The 19119-nt window shown below is 38.4% G+C and overlaps 1 protein-coding gene across 3 annotated transcripts in view; it reads right to left on the bottom strand.

The window, feature by feature from the left end:
- Positions 1-2248: 2248 nt before the first annotated feature.
- CD226 (CD226 molecule) overlaps positions 2249-19119 on the bottom strand; it is a 99070-nt gene continuing 82199 nt past the window's right edge. For 2 of the 3 annotated variants that reach the window (XM_024754849.1, XM_024754848.1), the window contains exons 5-7: positions 13935-14037; positions 9206-9263; positions 2249-6457 (exon numbers count right to left, since the gene is read on the bottom strand). In XM_024754849.1, coding sequence (XP_024610617.1) covers positions 6344-6457; positions 9206-9263; positions 13935-14037 — 275 coding nt within the window. In that variant the 3' untranslated portion in view covers positions 2249-6343. Of the gene's footprint in view, positions 6458-9205; positions 9264-10807; positions 11700-13934; positions 14038-19119 lie in introns of those variants that run through there. The other variant, XM_024754850.1, reaches the window with a different exon arrangement.

Below are 19119 nucleotides of genomic sequence, written 5' to 3'. Positions count from 1 at the left end.
ACAGAAGCAGAGAAATCATGTCTAACTCATTCTATGAAGTCAGAATTATCCTAATATCAAGCCAGATAAAACATTGCCAAAAAAAAGATAAATATCTCCCATAAACTTAGATGAAAACAAATCAACAAAATATTAGCAAAACAAATCCAACAATGTCTAAAAATAATTATTGTTATCAGCTAGGATTTATTACAGTTATGCAAGACTGGTTCAACATTCAAAATTCAGAAATGTAATCTACCACATCAACAGGCTAACAAAGAAAAGTAATATAATCGTATCAATTGAAGCAGAAAAGGCATTTGACAAAATACCACGTGCATTCATGATTTTTTAAAAACTCTCAGCAAATTCAGAGAAAAACTTTCTCAACTTGATAAAGAACATCTACAAAACACCCACAGCTAACATCATACTTAATGGTGAGAGAAGGCAGGAATGGACTATCTTATCACTCCTATTCAACATTTTGCTGGAAGTCCAAGCTGCCACAATAAGACAAGGAAAAGAAATAAAATGCATAAAGATTGGGAAGCAATATATGAAACTATCTTTATTTGCAGAAGACATAGTTGTCTATGCAGAGAACTCCAAAGAATCCACCAAAAAAAAACCCCTGAAACTAACAAGCGAATACAACAAGTTAATAGGATACAAAGCATACAGGTCCTGTACATATTTAGTTAAAAATACACCTAAGTAGTACAGCACCACCAAACCAGCTTTACAACAAATGCTAAAGGAACTTATCTAGGCAAGAAACACAAGAGAAGGAAAGGACCTACAATAACAAGCCCGAAACAATTAACTGATTCATTTTGTTGTAAAGCAGAAACTAACACACCATTGTAAAGCAATTATACTCCAATAAAGATGTTAAAAAAAAAAAAGAATGAACTAGCAGAAAAATATAAAATCAGCTGAGGTTAAATTTTGAAGAGTGAAGAAAGTTATCAGAGCTCAAAGTGGTTTCCTGCTTGTGGACCATTGGAGTTGCCACTTTTTCTCTGTTTTCTAAACTTGTTCCATCAGTGTCCTGGAACTGCTATGAGCCACCCATATCGCTCAAATAAATTAACTGTTTTTTCTATAACATAGTCAGCATCTGCTTCTAATGCTTAAAACCAGTACCCTCAACTTTTACAGACACAAACCCAAATATAACAGGCTTCTTATTGTGCCGTTTTCTGGGTACTGCTTAAATACTTGTAATCTGGCACCTCATATCCTTTTATACTGGGAAATTTTCTCGAATTGACTCCAGGATGTACTGTCCTCTCTCTACTTTTTTCTGGATGAAGAGAGACACCAGGATGACAGCTATGCAGAAAGAATCACTGCTTGTCAGCCCAAGTCAATGTTCTAGGGTAATTTTTTAGGAGGAGGAGATTGACTAAATATCTATTGCATGTCAGAGAATCTGGAAAGATCCCTTAGACCATTGGTGAAGAGCCTGAGATAAATTTATGGTAAATACAAAAATAGTAAACTACAAAAAGAGACAATTATTAACTCTAGGTAGGAAAAAAAGTTATGTAGGAGAGAATGCATAATCATTTTTACCATGGGATTCAACTAAGAAGAGTATTGGCAAGATCATTAAAAATAAACACCAAATATTGAAATAATCAAAATTTTAATATAAATATTTTGGAAGGATGGGTACATGGGAAAGGTATACATGTGTGGTGAGTTCGTGGAGAGCAAGACATCTAAATCAATAAAGAATGTCTAAAATTTTAAAAATCTAGTAATGATATATGTATACTATTCAGAAAAGTAGAAAAAATAATCAGAAGTGAAATTTGTTGTCTCAATGGAGGGAAAATGCAAAGGACAGGGTACTATTTTTTTGCAAAAAACAAAAAAAAAACAACCCTTGAACAGCACACTTTGACTCTTTGAACTACATGCACTTATAAAATGAACTGAATGTTGCATTGAGATAGAAGCTACAAAGTAACACTGGTTTGATTTTTTTCTGCATTTAACTCTTCGTGTTAATATTATTCTGTAGGAATTTTCCCCTAATATTCTTTGATAACAAGTGAAACTAACAATCATGGAACTCTACATTTTATTCATTCAAACAACAGAATACAGTATATCAAGGTAAATATTTGCATGCCTTACAAAACCCAAGTCTGAAATTACATATAAAGCCGGAAAAAAATGTTCTAAAGAGGGTGACTATGTTACTTATCATTCAAACAGGGACAATAGGCAATAAATGGGGATTATTCCAGACATTTATCACCCATACCCCCAAATTAGATCTTTTCTTACAACACCTTACAACATAGTCTTTAAATCTCGAAAAACATAATATGTAATCCAACCTTGAAGACTTGTAAAATTTTTTAAGAAAGCATTGCAGTTAATTCTAGAAGCCACAGTTCTATCTATTGGATCACTAGCAATAGAAAAGTTTTTAAAAAAGCTTATTTTTACTTTACAAATGTATAAGAGCCTAGAGACTTGACTTAGAATAATCCAAAGAACAGACCAGTGGAAAAATGTATTAATTTATGCAAAAACCTGCATGTGAAGGTCAATACTTTCTAGACACTACATTCTAATAGTGGCCTAACTAATGATGATAATAAAATAATGGTATTACATGTTTCTATTGTTTTATATTTTTCAAAGATATTTTCTTATCTCTACTGTGGAAAGAAGCTAAACTTTGTACTCACTGTTTAGCACCTTCATTCTCACTATATAAGCATCTGTATTCTACAGTATCTTCAATCTTGTTGACATTTCACACCAGCAGTACAAAATACAGCACGTTATTAAAAATCAAGGAGAAGAAAAAACAAAAAAAATCAAGGAGAAGCATTTTGATTACGGTGATTTCTAATTACGATGTGGACTCTACCAATTTGGAAAATTACTGTAATGTAGCTGTAGCTATTTTTTAACATAGTTCTATACAAACAAACATAACTTGGATGTTTACAATAAAGGTAAACCTATTTAAATTATTTTTATTTTACTTTATCTTGTAAATTGATAGTCAAAGTATTTTAAATGTATATGTATAATATTTTAATAATAAACCGTGAATAAATGTGAATATTGACTAGCTGAAAACGCTAACCTCATCCACCTGCCTCCCACCCATATAAGCATGATTACAAACTAATGAAATTCCTATGCGATTTTCTCAGCATGCATAGAGGCTTTTAAATAATGTTCCAAGGTCTCTCTGATGATAATATAATCAATACCCTAATCATTGTAGGTTAATAAGATGTATTCTTTCCCTGACAAAACTGTGTACTCTATACTGACATTCAACAAACTTACCTACCTTGTCATTACACAGCAATTCCTTGTAACTGGTTACTTTAATGTAAATACTAAAACAAGGGCATTCAAAGGAAACACAGATTATTATTTAATGTATTATGTATCAGTATAAATTATATATGTAAAAAAGAATCTTAGGAAGCATCTTGTTTCCTAAATAACACCTTGCAAAAAAGATTTAAAACATAATTTAATTCAAGTCTGACCTTTCATTCCGTGGATCTGTTTTGATCTGTTTCCTTAGTAACAACTGGAATAGTAGGTACAACAGATTAGGGAAAAAATATATACATGTGTGTTTGTAGGTGCATATATATACACACACATACTATATATATACCATATACCTACTATAGATACCATATATATAGTGTGTGTGTGTATATATATATAGAGAGAGAGAGAGACAGAGAGAGAAAGACAGAGAGAGCAAGCATAGTTTTTTATATATATTAGGTAGAGTTCACAACTCCAGCAAGTTAGGTATAATATTAAAGAGACTACAATGAAAGTGATTTGTTAAGTAGAATATCCAAAGAAAGAAAATGAATGAACGGAATTTCATCAGCATAACAGCTGACAGTGTAGCAGGATCAGTAGAGGAGATCAGAGAAATTTCAGCAGGATTTAGGAAGGTTCCAAATCCCCGAAAATATTCTGAGCCCTGCAGAGGAAGCATTTATAGAAACGAAGGGACAGAGTAAATAGTTCTCATAAGTATTTTGAGTGAGAGATTTTTATAAAAGGTCAAAACACCCATGGAAAAAGAGATGAGTTTCAAGTGTTCTGGAGGCTTTGCAACACGTAAGGGGTTTGCCACAAAAATCTTCCCTGAAACCATATTGTAATGGTAGAAATGTTTTACTTCTCACCTACATTAGTCATTGAGGATTTGGTTATCAGAATCTTCCAGAAAGTAATATTTTTATTAACTTTTAGGGAAAATAAGTCATTTATCTTTTAAAGGATGTTAAGTTTGCTTCACCATGCAAATTGATAGATTCAGCCACGAAAACTTTCATTGATCTGATATAGTCAACAAAACAGTAGATGGTTTTCTTGTAAAACTGCCTTCCAACTTTGTTACAAATATATTTGTGGAAACACTTCTTGAATCCAGATATAAAGATCTATAAGCAAACAAAATAAAAATGAGAGCTAACTCTCATTGCATGTACGTAAGTACAACTGGGAGTGGTCGGTTTTACTTTTTCCCTTCTGAAATAGGTAGGGGCATTCACAATTTCTGTAATTCACAGATAACTGCACTATGTGGCGTGCATGTATTTAAAGATAAAACCATAAAATACCCACTGGCCTGCTAAAGCTGCCAATTACAGCTTAAGAATCTGTCTAGACAGTGTGAGAATTTGGTCTGGGATCGCTTTAGATTATCATGAAAAGTCTGCAACTTTGAAACCTAAATGCAGCCATTGTGATGAACCTTTTAGAAATGAGGATCTTTTTTTTTCTTTCTTTTTTTTTTTTTGGCTGTGCCACACAGCTTGCAGGTTCTCAGTTCCCCAAGTAGGGGTTGAATCTGTGCTATGGCAGTGAAAGCCCAGAATCCTAACCACTAGGCCACCAGGGAACTGCCTAGAAATAAGAATCTTTTAAAGATGAGTATTAGAGACACGAACGATCATTATATTTGGTCATTACCAAACCATTGTGGTTTCAAGGTGACCATGACTGTTACTGAGTTTCACAAATTCTTTTCATTGTTGCCTGCATCTAGAATTTGGACAATGGCAGGCATGGTCTCTAATTGCCCTGTCAGTCATAACATTAGGCCAAACTGTGTCTTTGGCCAAACTTTGAAGCAACAGAAGTTTCTTTGCACCTTCCTATTCTTTGATCCCTTTTCCTCGTTCCCTAACCCTCCCAGTGCTTTGCCCCCTCTCTTTTCTACCCTACCACCCTATACCACCACTTCCAACTATCATTCTTTTTCTCGTATTTAAATTTCACATAATTATTTTTTTAAAAGCTAATAATGTCTAGGTACCTGACTCTTTTGAGAGAAATTATGTATTAAAAACGATTCTCAGAAGTATAAAAAATTCAATATAAAAATTGTTACTGTTGGATCATCTACTACTCTTGCTTATAAGGCTAAAGCAGGGATAGTGAAATTCTATATGAAATCAGAAATGGATTTATTTGAGAGTAGCAAAGGAAGAGATTTCCCTGCCACATTTATCTTCCTCTTGACCATTTAGTCCTTCTACTGCCAAGTACTCTTCTGGACCAAGCTGGCAGAGTAGGTTCTAGAAGTGGGAAGAGGGAGAGAGCTAACCTAGACCTGCCCTCCTACTCTTTTTAGCCGGCTAACAGAAGATGTCTTGGAAGGTCATTACAGTCCGCATTTGTTGGCAACCAGCCCAGCTTCCAGGCTCCCCTTTACTTCTTCTAATAAAACTCTGAATCTCCCAGTAGGGTGCTTTGGTCCCACTCCTACCTAGCTCTAGAGGTGAGCCCTTAACTGACTTAAGCCTTTTCATCCTTTCTGGCCATAATGACTGTTTTATGATGGACAAGTAACCAAATGTGTTTGCTCTATCAGAACAAACTCTTTGCCAGACAGAAACAAGGATTATGAATTGCCAAGAGTTGTTGGCAGTAATCTTGGAAACACAAGGGAAAAGCCTGAATGAGAGCTAGGCTAACACCAAGGAAGTGGATCCAACACTGTGAAAGGGCATGCAGAAACTGTCTTATATCCATACTTAATTCTAGACATAATATTTAAGCCCTGGTAAATAACCCTTGCCTGAAGGTTGATCTCCCCTTGATTGTTCCATTACAGGATTCAGTAAGTTTCCTTTTATGTGTGAGCTAATTAGAGTCAGGTTCTCTAAAACATTTCTGTTAAGAATGCTCTCTAGTTAAGGCAGTATTTTTCCTGTCAAATGAAATAAATTTGGTCAACTAGTATCCAAGGTAGACACTAAATAGTGGGAAGAAATTGTATAAAGATCCATGTACATAATAGTCATTATTCATATGCTCAGATTAAGGGAAAAGCTTAGACTCTAGTCTTTGGTCTACGAGAGAAGGTTGGGTAGTTGACATAAATATCCTCTCCTGCACCATCTGAAGGCTGATTGGCAGGGACAGGAATTCTGTAGTTGTTGGTTGCCTAGAAAGACAAACACAAAGGATGTTAATAATTCACTGCATTTCAGCACTTAATAAAGACACTCAAAACATAAATCTCTCCTTAGTTCAACCATGATATAGGTCAAATTTCTAGTACAGTTAATTTCATAAAACATTCTCTTCACTGTATTGAACTTCTGTGAGAAATTACATTCTTGATTTGCAGAGTGGTGAGTGAGATACAACAGAGACCTAGCCTTGATTATCACTTGATATATTGTGATATAAATTACCTGTTTAAATGTAAAACTCCCTCTCCTGATGTTAGGCTATTTCGAAGAGAACCATTATTTGTATTTTTTATATGGAAAGTCTAGTACAGTATTTTCCCATAGTGGATAATCATTAATTTCTGTTGAATGGAAAAATAAATATTTTTAAAGTACACAGTGTGCTGGCTTAAAAATAAGCAACTGAACACAATTAAAAAATTACAGGGACTCCCCTGGTGGCACAGTGGTTAAGAATCTACCTGCCAATGGAGGGGAAACAGGTTTGAGCCCTGGCCCAGGAAGATCCCACATGCCGCGAAGCAACTAAGCCCATGAGCCACAACTACTGAGCCTGCACTCTACAGCCCGTGAGCCACAACTAATGAGCCCGCATGCCACAACTACTGAAGCCCACACGCCTAGAGCCCGTGCTCTGCAACAAGAGAAGCCACCGCAATGAGAAGCCCGTGCACAACGAAGAATCGCCCCCGCTTGCCGCAACTAGAGAAAGCCCATAACGAAGACCCAACACAGCCAAAAATAAATAATAAAATAAAATAAATAAATGTTTTTAAAATTACAAAACTAATGCACATTCACTTTCAAGATGATGTTATACAATCATTAATCTTCTCTACCTTAATTGGGTCACTTTGACCACCTGTATGTATGTGTGTGACAGAAAATACGTAAGCATAAGTGACAGAGGAGAGAGAGTGGGGGTGGGGCAGAATTGAAGGGAGGAGAAGAGAGGGAGAGAGAGGGGTCTTTCGGTGAGTAGTCTGAAAATTTAGTGTGGTTTCAGTGTTTGCGAGGAGAAAGTAAAAGGAAAATTCAAGTGCTATTGTTTTCTACGTAGTTTGTCTAAAAAAATACCCCGCAGAATCAAGTAGGTCTAACTTCACAGACCAGTTTACTGTCTAACTTTCTAATCACCATTCAAATTATCATTATTCTGCAAGAGCCTGGAAGAGTTGAATACCTAGTGAGGAAGTTGCAAAGCGCCTTTCCTCCTCTGAAATTCACAGCAATAAATGTGGCTTTGGATTGGCTTGAATGGACAACAGCTAAGGACAGAGAAGGGATCCGGAAATTGCATGTGACAGAACACGGTTTCCTTGCGTGCAGCCATGGCAGGTCAGACAAGGCCAGACTTCTCCAGCCTTCGCACTTGGTGCCCAAAAGCAAACCATGAGATATTCAGAAAAAAAATTTTTTTTGTTTTGCAAAAAAGTAACTACCTAACAGAAAGAAGAATGTTAAACTGATAGATTATTAAGAAGTTTGAAGCACACACACTGGATTGTCAGAAACTTTTTAGTACTTGAGGTTTGGGCCATGTAGCATTCAATGGCAAATAATTAAATTGAAGAGATATGGATGTAATTTTAGATAACACTTAGGGAAATGTTTTATTGTAAAATTTTGTAAACACAATAGTATGTGTTAAAGAGAATATCTGACCTATAGTGGAGACAATGAGCACGAAAATAAGTGTCCCTCTTATCTTCACACCCAGAAGGGAATTTCTCCTCTGTCAATTAAACATTAAGGGGCAGGGGCACGTAGAATAGGAGGACAATGTCAAGTTCACTCGATTCCTGCAGCCCAACAAAAAGGTCTTTAGCTTTATAATCTGAATGTCCGTTAATTAATAAATTAATCCAAACATCGTAACAATAATGGATATCCTGCATTGCATTTTTCTACGTGCTTGCTATGCTTTTGGTTACATTTAATTTAATCCTCACAATAACCTCATGACATAAAAATATTATCATGCCCTGTACTGGGTCAGATATCATCCCCCCTAAATTTTTGTCCTTCCCAGACCTTCATTAATGTGACCTTATTTGGAAATAGGGTTGCTGCAGATGTAATTAGTTAAAATGAGGTCATACTGAAGTAAGGTGGGCTCTTAGCCCAATATGACTGGTTCCCTTATAAAAGGAGAAGAGATACACACACACACACACACACACACACACACGGAAGAACGCCATGTCAAGACAGAGGAACAGACTGGAGTGATGCGTCTACAAGCCAAGGAATGCCAACAACCACTGGAAGCCAGGAGAGAAGCACAGAACAGAGTCTCGTCCCAAGAGGGAACTGATCCTGCTGAGACCTTGATTTTGGATTCCAACCCTCCAGAACTGTGAGAGACTAGATTTCTGTTGTTTCTAGTCACCCTCTTTGTGGTAATTTTGTTGCTGCAGCCCTAGGAAACTAATACAGATTTTGGTAATGTGCAATGTTGATTATTATTATCTAGTGTAATTGCTCCTTTATTTATGTGAATGTAAAACAAACAGTTTCAAAAGGTATTAATAATAGGAGACCAGTTCAGAAAATAACCATCTCATCAAATAGCTGATACTGGAACCACAGGCAACTGCACTGGTTAGGTTATTGAAAGGAGAATAAAAAAGAAGATTGCTAACTGCAAAATGGACTGACTTCACATTTATCATGCACAAAACGGGGGGGGGGATGACAATTCTGAGAAAACTTACCCTATTCTGTGTGTCCCAGTACTCTTTAAATAGGCCTCTTTTCTGTCTCCTTCTCCTTCTGGGGAAACATGTACAAGAGAGGTAGTAAGAATGACACTCCAGCACCAGCGTTATTTCAGATGCTCTATAATACCTCACCTGTACCCACAGCCCACATGCCCTTAGTGATTATGTTAAAGCAGCTGTCCACAGCGGTTTTATACATACTCACCCAAAATTCCACGGTCCTAGATTTTTTCATTTTTCGTACCTTCTCCAGTGTGCTCACAGATGGTGAAGGCAGCTAAATGGATATGCAGCCAGTTCCTTAGTAATTAATCTCAGTGAGTTTACTAAACAATGGTGCAGAGTGGGTTATTATTGATACGTAAATGACTTAGAGATTTCCCACAATTAAAACTTCCTTTTAAACGCTAACAGTGCAACTTCTTGGATGACAATGACAATATAACTAAGCTTTATGGAATCTTCCGGGTGTTTTACGAAACCACCTGTATGGATTACTTTATTCAGATTTCATCAGAAACTCTCTATTTAACGAACTGGGGAACTGAGGCACTGTGAGGAAGAGTAATTTGCCCCAAATCACATGGTTGGTTATCAGCAGAATCGGGATTTGAATTCACAGCCCTCCTTCCCGACTACCGGGCTCACTGCTTCTACAGTCACATTGCTGCAGCTGAAAACGGGCCATCCGAAACCATACTATTCAATAAACTCTCCACAGTTTCAACAAAACTTATAAAAACCTAACTTCAGGAGGAATCTTTGAAAAGAAAATACAAGAGAAGAGAGTAATGTAATTGAATGCAAAGATGAAATAACTACATCCAAGTGTATGGAAATTGTTATCATGGGGAGATGATTTTCATCCCTCTACAGAAAAGATTCTTATTGAACCACAGAGGGGACGGGTCAGATACAAAAATGTCGAGGTTTTTTTTTAAAGATGAGGTTATAATTACTTCACAGAAATTTTGAAAACCTGGCAAGATAGTCTCTCTCCAGGGAAAGGTTGTTCAGATAATCAATGTTGACTCTGATGGTCTCTTCTAGTTGCTATGAAATCCTCCTACCATGTCAACAGAATCACAGACTATGTGCATTTATGTATTTACTTATTAAGTAGTATTTAAACGAATTATTTACTTACTTTATGTGTAAATTTACTATGTGCAAGTCATATTTCTAAGATCTTTTATATAAATTATTTATTCCTCATAAGAAATCTATGATACAGACACTATTATTATCCTATTTTCACAAGTGAGGAAACAGACACAGATCTATGACTTTTGATCCTTTGTTAAATTATCCTTCACAAGGCTTGTTATGTCATGATATAGAGTTAACTTTCCCAAGTAGGTCCAAATATATATATATACATGTGTGTTATATATATAAATAAATATATTTTTAAACATCTTTATTCGAGTATAATTGCTTTACAATGGTGTGTTAGTTTCTACTTTATAACAAAGTGAATCAGCTATATGTATACATATAATCCCCATATCTCCTCCCTCTTGCGTCCTCCTCCCACCCTCCCTATCCCACCCCAACAAATATACTTTTAACATAAGCTTAGCATATACAATGTGATGAGGAAAAGAGAAGATGATTTTTTTCTCCAGTTTTATTGAGATACAATTGATACAATACAGCACTGTGTAAGTTTAAGGTGTACAGCATAATAATCTGACTTACATACATGATGAAACAATTTCCACAATAAGTTTGGTGAACATCCACCATCTCATATAGACACAAAAATAAGGAAATAGAAAAAACATTTTCCTTGTGACGAGAACCCTTAGAATTTGCTCTCTTAACAACAGGCATACATAACGTAGAGCTGTGTTAATTATTAATTATATTTACCACGTCGTAGCTTGCATCCCTAGCACTTATTTATCATACAACGAGAACACGAAGTTTAGAGTTGGATGATCTGCGTCTAACTTGTGCTCTGCAATTGACTAGTTATTTGCATCTCTAAAGGTCAGTCCTCTCACCTGTAGAATAAAGACAGTAAACATATTCCCGTTCTGGCTTGCTTGATTCTAAGGAGTTTCCCTGGGATGAGGAATGATCAGCGCTGAAACCCGGAAAGTCCCAGGCAAACCAAGATACCCTATTTGCTGTGAACCTCGAAGCTGACAACAGAGGTAAAAGTAAGTGCCTAACATTTGCTCGCTAAATATTAAATTTCTTCCTACAGACTCAGGTGTCAATCCCTAGACTGTATCTCGGCTCCTGTCACGCTTACTGGTGCTATGCCTTCCCCTAGCCATGCTCACTGAATATGGTCACTATTCTGGTCTCTAACTGGAAATGACACCAACTGTGCTCCAAAGGCCTCGTGCTCACAGGCTCCCCGGTGCTGGGCGTGAAGGAAGAATTCAGTCTCCTTCAGGCACCCTGTGATGTATTTTGGCTTCTCTCTAGGTCAGCACATCTGAAGCTGAAGCGGCAGGATTATTTTAAACAGTTGCTAAGACAGAGTTCAGAAGGTCATTGTTTAGTCCCTTGGGTCATTTTTCAAGACGTTTCCATTCTAAGTAACGACCACAAATCAATACCAATGACAAGGTAGAAAGAACAAGTGCTTTTTGCTGTGTGGTGTTTGGCCATGGTTATGCATTCAAGTCCACTGATCTTCTTTTTATCACATTTAACCAAGTGGGACAAGACATTCTACAGTTCAATTTAGCTATTCATGTAAAACTGATGCATTTTCATGAAGCTAAATCCTTTCTGTCCAATATCTGTGACCCTCTCGAGGTCTGTCCTGTCACTCACTCTCTCCTAGCCATATTCCTTGTGTTCCCATGTGCTCCTGCTGTCGTATCTGCCCTCAGTGCATTTTTTAATCAACCAAGGTGAAGCAGTAGAGAAATCCTTAGTGTCACTAACATCCTTACCTCAATTTGCTAATTTCTGACCAGGGAAAGACTGGAGGGCAGCCCATGATGGACAGAAAGGAACGACGACAGTTTCATGTTTCAATTTAATTAGACAAATGCTTATGGACCATCCTTATTTGGAAAGATTAGCGCTAAATGCTATCAAACACTAAAAAATGAGTAAAACATAATCCCTGCCATTATGAATAGAAGGGAAGCCAAGCATGGAAGTGATTAAACTGCGAGGTGTGGTGGTTAAGAAGTGCAACACGATTCTGGATGGTGACATCACGTCTACTTGTAGGGAGGGAGAAGCAGGACAGCCCTCCCAGAGGGGACACGCATCCCACACCTTGAATGGTCTGCAGGACCAGATCACTCTAAGGCCAAATATGGGGGAAATCAGCATTTTGGTGTCATAACAAATGGGAAGAGTCAGGCGTGTTCACAGAATAAAAGTAGTTTTAATACATTTTGTCAATATCAGGGGAGTAAGTAAAGTAGAAAATATGAATGAATATTAGGTTGGGGTCAGATTAATTGGGCTGGGGTCAGAACAAAGGGCACCTGTGCCACAAGGTTAATGAGCTTAGCGTTATCCTGGCGCCAGTGGAAAGACAATAAACAAGTCTTAAACAGGGAGACGACGTGACCAGTCTAGCTTTTAGAAGAGGAACCAGGAAAATAACAGATGAGTTAGAAAGGGGGAGTACCGCTGAAGTCAGGCGAGCAGTGAGGGGAGACTTCGAAGAGGATATGGCGACGAGATGGGGAAACCGATGGGAAACCCCGTCAATAAGCACGCAGGACTGTGTGTGTGTGTGTGTGTGTGTGTGTGTGTGCGTGTGTGTGTGTGTGCGTATGTGTGTGTGTGCGCGCGTGCATGCGTGAGTGGTAACATTACTGGGGGAGAAGAGTGGAGATGGATGTATTCCTTCACTCAACAAACATACAGTAAGTGCCTACCATGTGTCGGACATTCAAAACGTAGACATCAAAAGTGTGGTTCCTTCTTTCCTTAAGAATTTAACACTTTAGTTGGATCACAAGTATAAGGAATGATTCCAACCCAATATGACTACAGCTAAGATTGCAACAAATACCTAGAGTGGTGAGTTGATGAACACGGGGCAGCTAAGAAGGGAAGAGTTAACCAAGAACAGCCTAGAAAATTGCCAAGTGTGCCACAGGCGGTAAAAGGTAGGAAACTTTAGAAGAGGCCAATGGCCACCTGCTCTCTCTAGGGCAGTCCCTCCCAACTCCTTTCTTCTCAATGATTTGTAATAAAGGCACCTACACTGATTGTTTCAGAGAATATAGAACCATTTAAAATCACGTTGCTTGCTTATTAGAATATGCATGCCGCTATATCTCAGTCACCACTGCCACAATAAATAGTTAATGAATGAATGAATGAAGGCATTATTACTGTTCAATCCTGATCTTCTCTCAGAATCCATCTCTCTCTCTCTTTCTCTCTCTCTCTCTGTTACACACACATACCTCCCCCTCACCTGACAGCCGTTTTCCTTTGCAGGAGGAGAGGAGAGACGGGGTAGCAGACAGAGCAGAGGCACCAGGCGGCTGGCTTTGTTAGTGCAGGGCTGCACTGCCCACTCCTACTAACTCTGAAATGAGTCATTCTAGCCTCCTCCTCCAACTTTAACTCCTTCTCTGCTACGTACAAGAGCAGCGCTCAAAGTACATGGACTCAGTACCTGCGTCGTAAGACAGCTTGACCAACTACTGGGTTATTAATGGAGAAACTCCAGCATCAGAATTACTCAGGGAAAACTAGATCCAGGAGGAGCTGCAATACTCACCTCTTATAAGGAATGGCAATGACGGTGGTAGTCAGGATAATCAACAGCAACAACAAAGCTGTCCCTGCGGCCATGAAGAGGATGGATTGGTTATTGGTTTTACCTAAGAGGAAACAAAGTTATAGGAGGAATTAGGAATTCAGCTAAAGCCAGAAAGGAAAGGGAAGTGGGAAAATTAGGAAAGGGTGTATTAATCATCATAGGGTAACAATGTAAAACAAAGATTCCAATAAAAAATAGGATGAGATAGGGGAAAAAGATTTTTCTTTCAGTCTCCTAAATACTTCTGACTCCTCACAGATTTTCACTAGTTGCTGGATCTAATGGTGGGTTTGACACCTTATTGAGACCAAGAATAGAAAGCATTCAAGACAGATATCACTTCATTCTAATGAGCTCCTGATCACATACATGAAATCTTTTGTAGGAAAAAAAAACATCAAAATAGTATATAAATGAAGATTACTTCTTAGTTCTATTGCATTAAGTACATCCAAGACACAACAGTATGTAACTTTGATGTTTATAAGTGGACTTTTGTTCAAGAAATATTGTCTACTCAATTACGGTTAATGATAAAAATAATCAGGAAAAGCACGTTACTTTTCCAACTCAGCGATTAACTGGAAAGAGCAATGGCCAGGGAATCTGAAATTCTCATCCTGGTTCTTTCACTGTTTAGCTGTTTGACCTCCAGCAAATTCCTAACCTTCTCTGTCAGCCTTCCTTCAACTGTCAAGTGATGCCAACACTTCTAATTGCATCACAGAGCTGTGATAAGAGGCTAGTAAGGCAATATTCAAATATTTGCTCACCTGTGGAGCCAGATCCCATGAGGCCAGAGACCATTTCCTCTTTCAAATGTCCTCCTGCCCACAGCACACCTCACCCACCGCCACCCACAGAGCTCCTTACAAGAAGAAGAAACTCATCAGTATGTGTTGTTGATGGAAACAGGATTGAATTGAAACCGAGGCGCCATCTTTCTTTCTTCTTCTTCTTTTTTTGCGGTACGTGGGCCTCTCAGTGTTGCGGCCACTCCCGTTGCGGAGCATAGGCTCCGGACGCGCAGGCTCAGCGGCCATGGCTCACGGGCCCAGCCGCTCCGCGGCATGTGGGATCTTCCCGGACCGGGGCACGAACCTGTGTCCCCAGCATAAGGCAGGCGGACTCTCAACCACTGCGCCACGAGGGAAGCCCCGAGGCGCCATCTTTATGGCCATCTCTATATCTTTAGGCAGCAAATTTCCCAGGAAATTTGTAGGAAAGGGTCAGCTATGGCAGAGAACAGCACAGCTTCCCTCTCTCTTGAAATAAAAGCTCGAACGCTTGTACCCTGACTCCCAGGCTATCTGGAATCCCACAGCAACCTGTAAACCATACTTTTCACAGCATTCTTCCCAATCCTTCACTCAGATGATTTCTTCCTTCCTGACCCACTACAGCTGAGATTTTTTTCATGATAAGAGCTCAAAGTCTACTCCACTCATTCTTTTGCAAACTTTACTGCAAAAAGAAACTAAGTCAAAAAGTAAACATTATTTTTATGTTTTAAATTTGTTAACCTGTAAGGTGAATGAAGATAGAAAAAATATATGAACACTTTTAAAGACCTTGTATGTAGTGCCTAAGATAGGGTTTTGTCCAAATACGATGGGGAGAAGGAAAGCGAAACTTATTCAGAACAAAAATACATTGAACAACAACAAAAAAATACATTGAACCACCACTGCAAAAGGAACAAGGATATTTTTTCCCCGTCAAATATGAAATTAATGTTTTTAAGCTCTTGGCACATTATTAAAAGCAAACAAAATACCTGAAAGTATTTGCATTATAACACAGGCCTATAAAAGGACCGCAGTTGCTGTGCTGACATAATTTGAACACAGTACATGCTAAGGTTAAAGTAAATAGGCATGGTGGGAAAAAATGAAAGTTATGATCAAAAAATTCATTGACAGTATTTTGGGAAAATTATTTACCTGTTTTTTGAAATTTAGATCTTAATTACAGGAAAAAATTACAGTAAAAAAAAGCCAATCTGGGTGGACTGCAGAGATCTAAATGTTTAAATGTAAACATGAGAAGAAACTATAAGTGAGTATTATTTAATCTCTGTAATGGGAAACGACTTTCCAATTTATACAAATAAGCAGATACATAGGATTGACTGGGTCAAAATGAAAAATATCTGTAGGTCAAAATCATCACATGTAAAGGCAAAAAATTAGTATCTTTAACATACCTTTGCTATCAAGAAAAACCTATGTTAAGACAATAAGTAAGATAAAAAACAACTTACTAACCAAAAGTGCTTAAAGACAAGTTTGCATGAAAGGAAGAAGGTGGCAAGATGGACGACCTCAGGCTCCATTTGGGGAGAGAAATCTGCCGCAACCTGCCTCTGGGAAGAAATCGCTCTCTGTGCGTCAGACCTTTTCACGAGCTTCTTGCACATTTGATTAATTACTTTTTTCCTAAAGAAATGCTCAGAAATGTGAACAAGGAGTTTTGTGGAACATTTATAAGAGCAAAAAGAAAATCCTTCTTTCCCAGCAGCATTCTAAAGTAAGACGACACAGCTGAGGGTCTCAAATGTAATTAGAATCACAGGGCAGGGGGATGGGGGGAGGCTCGTTAAACCACAGATGGCTGAGCTCCCCCCCTCAGAATTTCTGACTCAGGAGGTTTGTGTGGGTCCCAGAATTTGCAGCTCCTGTGTGATGCTGGTCTGGGGCCACCTCCTAGAGAATCACAGCTATAGACATTAGGATCATGGGTGTAAAGAATCCCAATGAAATGGAAAACTGCTGACTCCAGATAGAAAGTTAAGTAAAATTTCAAAGCCAGAATTCACAGTTGTGCATGCTATGATATCTCAATCAAGTATAGAACTTAGGAGGAAAAAGCCTGCCAGGCAGCAACATGCCAAAATTTTAAAGTGATGATCTTCAGGGAATAGAATTAAAAGCAATTGTTTCTTTAAGCTTTTTGCTATTTTCCAGATGTACTAAATGATGTATTGCTTTTAATAATCAGAAAAAAATAGTACAAACATTTAAAGGTCTGCATGCTTAAAGCAGAATACTCTGCCAGTTTTTCGTGGTTATATTTAAAGTGCAGGATGTAGAGAGCGTCTTTGCAGAAGTGCACTCCGAATCCTTAACAATTAAGATGGCATTCTTTGCTAAGCTCTCAGTTGTATGAATTAAGTAGAAAGCACTGAAAAGTATCTTCATTTGTTTCACACTGCTCACTTATAAAATCTAAATTTCAGATGCATTCCTTAGTGTGACATATGTTGCCTCTTTTTAACCTCTTCTAGCAATGGGTGACCTGCTGGACTCAGATCCATCTTCTTCACTCATCTTTTAACACATAGTGTTGAGGCAGACTGTGTACCTGGCATTAGAGATGAAAATGGTGGGCACCGAGAAAAAGCATGGGAGTCTGGTAGAGATTCACTTACAATCCAGAGTATCCCAGCCTATAGCCAATCCTACTTGTTACCTCCTTCTCAGCTTCCCACGCCTCTGGCTGAGTTACTGTGAACCAGCAGTACTTGGACCAGGCTGGTGTAATCGCCCAACTTGCTGGGCCCTGTACGGCTAAAACCAAAAGAGAATGGAAAAGCGAATGGGTGTGGGTGCTTTAGGGAGTTAATCAATAGCTCCTAACGTTCACTTTTTCCTAAATTATTTTAATAGATCTTAGCTTGAGTAACGTCAGCCCTCAAGCCCCTCTCTTAAAGAAAGAATTACTGTCTCTTCTCGGCAGCCACTATTTTGCTGATTTTTTTTCAACCTTCATCCCAATGCGGTGTTGATTCATAGGAGGACAAAAGTGTCGTGAACCATAAAGCCATTATTTTCCCTCCCATCAAGAAAGATAAATAGGACTCCCCTGGTGGCGTAGTGGTTAAGAATCCACCTGCCAATGCAGGGGACATGGGTTCGAGCCCTGGTCCGGGAAGATCCCACACGCCATGAAGCAACAAAGCCCGTGCACAACTACTGAGCCTGTGCGCCACAACTACTGAGCCCACGTGCCACAAATACTGGAGCCCGTGCGCCTAGAGCCCGTGCTCCGCAACAAGAGCAGCCACCACAATAAGAAGCCCGTGCACTGCAAGGAAGAGTAGCCCCCGCTCGCTGCAACTAGAGAAGGCCTGTGTGCAGCAATGAAGACCAAATGCAGCCAAAAAAAAATACATAAAATAAATAAATTTATTAAAAAAAAGGAAAGAAAGGTAAATACAGTTAAAACAATTTAAAGCACGTCAGTGAGATATATAAATGAGTAACTTACTTGAGGACTGCAAACCTCCAGGCTACGTTTCTGCCAACGACAAGTATTTACAGCTGAGTTATAAACCCTTAGAAAGGCTTGGGATATAAATGCTTCCAGGTCCTTGCCTCAGAGCCAGGCGGGTAAGAGCAGGCATTGATGTTTACTATTTATCTTTTATTAGAGTCTGGGGTGGGGTTAGGGACTAGGGAAACCAAGCAACTTAGAACCTAAATATCTGGACCAAAAAACATGCTGAGAAAAACTCAGAGATCCTGACCCTCTACCCAGCCCTGGGCAGGTCATGGTAGATACGAGTAAAAGTTATTCTTGCTGTCTTACCTCATTAAAAAGAAGAGAAATATTTGATTTCGCTCTATGTACAGATGGGATACACACTGTGTATGTTCCCACAGGCTAGATGTGTGTTAGTTGACAGACCAGGACTATCAGGTTGATTCCAATTTTTGACTCACTGTATAATTCAAATACCCAATCTTCGTCCCACATTAGACACTGATTTGCTGAAAAAAATAGATAGATAGAGGAGGGAAGCCTTCAGTTCTAAGTCCTATCTTCTAATTCTTTTCCCTGGAAGACCCTGGCATAAGATCACTTGATCTTCTGGACACTTTTCTGGCAACTGCAAAATGACGATGCAATCAATCCAAGGGTGGCCATGGGGGTGGCTCTAGATAAAACGTGTAGGGGGGCTTTATTTACATATTTAAGCACCACGTAATGTAAGCTATTAAGAGTGAACTTATGTTTTGTCTGCACACATTCAAAATTAGAGTTAAATAACTAATTTCTATTCTTTTCATGTTGACATTCCATGTTGCACTAGTCATGTATAACAGGATGCTTGTCCCTGTAACTAGATTCACCTTTCTGG

This window comes from Neophocaena asiaeorientalis, unplaced genomic scaffold, assembly GCF_003031525.2.
Source record: "Neophocaena asiaeorientalis asiaeorientalis breed wild unplaced genomic scaffold, Neophocaena_asiaeorientalis_V1.1 scaffold124, whole genome shotgun sequence".
In the NCBI taxonomy this organism is placed as follows: Eukaryota; Metazoa; Chordata; class Mammalia; order Artiodactyla; family Phocoenidae; genus Neophocaena; species Neophocaena asiaeorientalis.
Note: the sequence above shows the minus strand (reverse complement) of the source record. Positions and strands in the feature narration are given on the sequence as shown.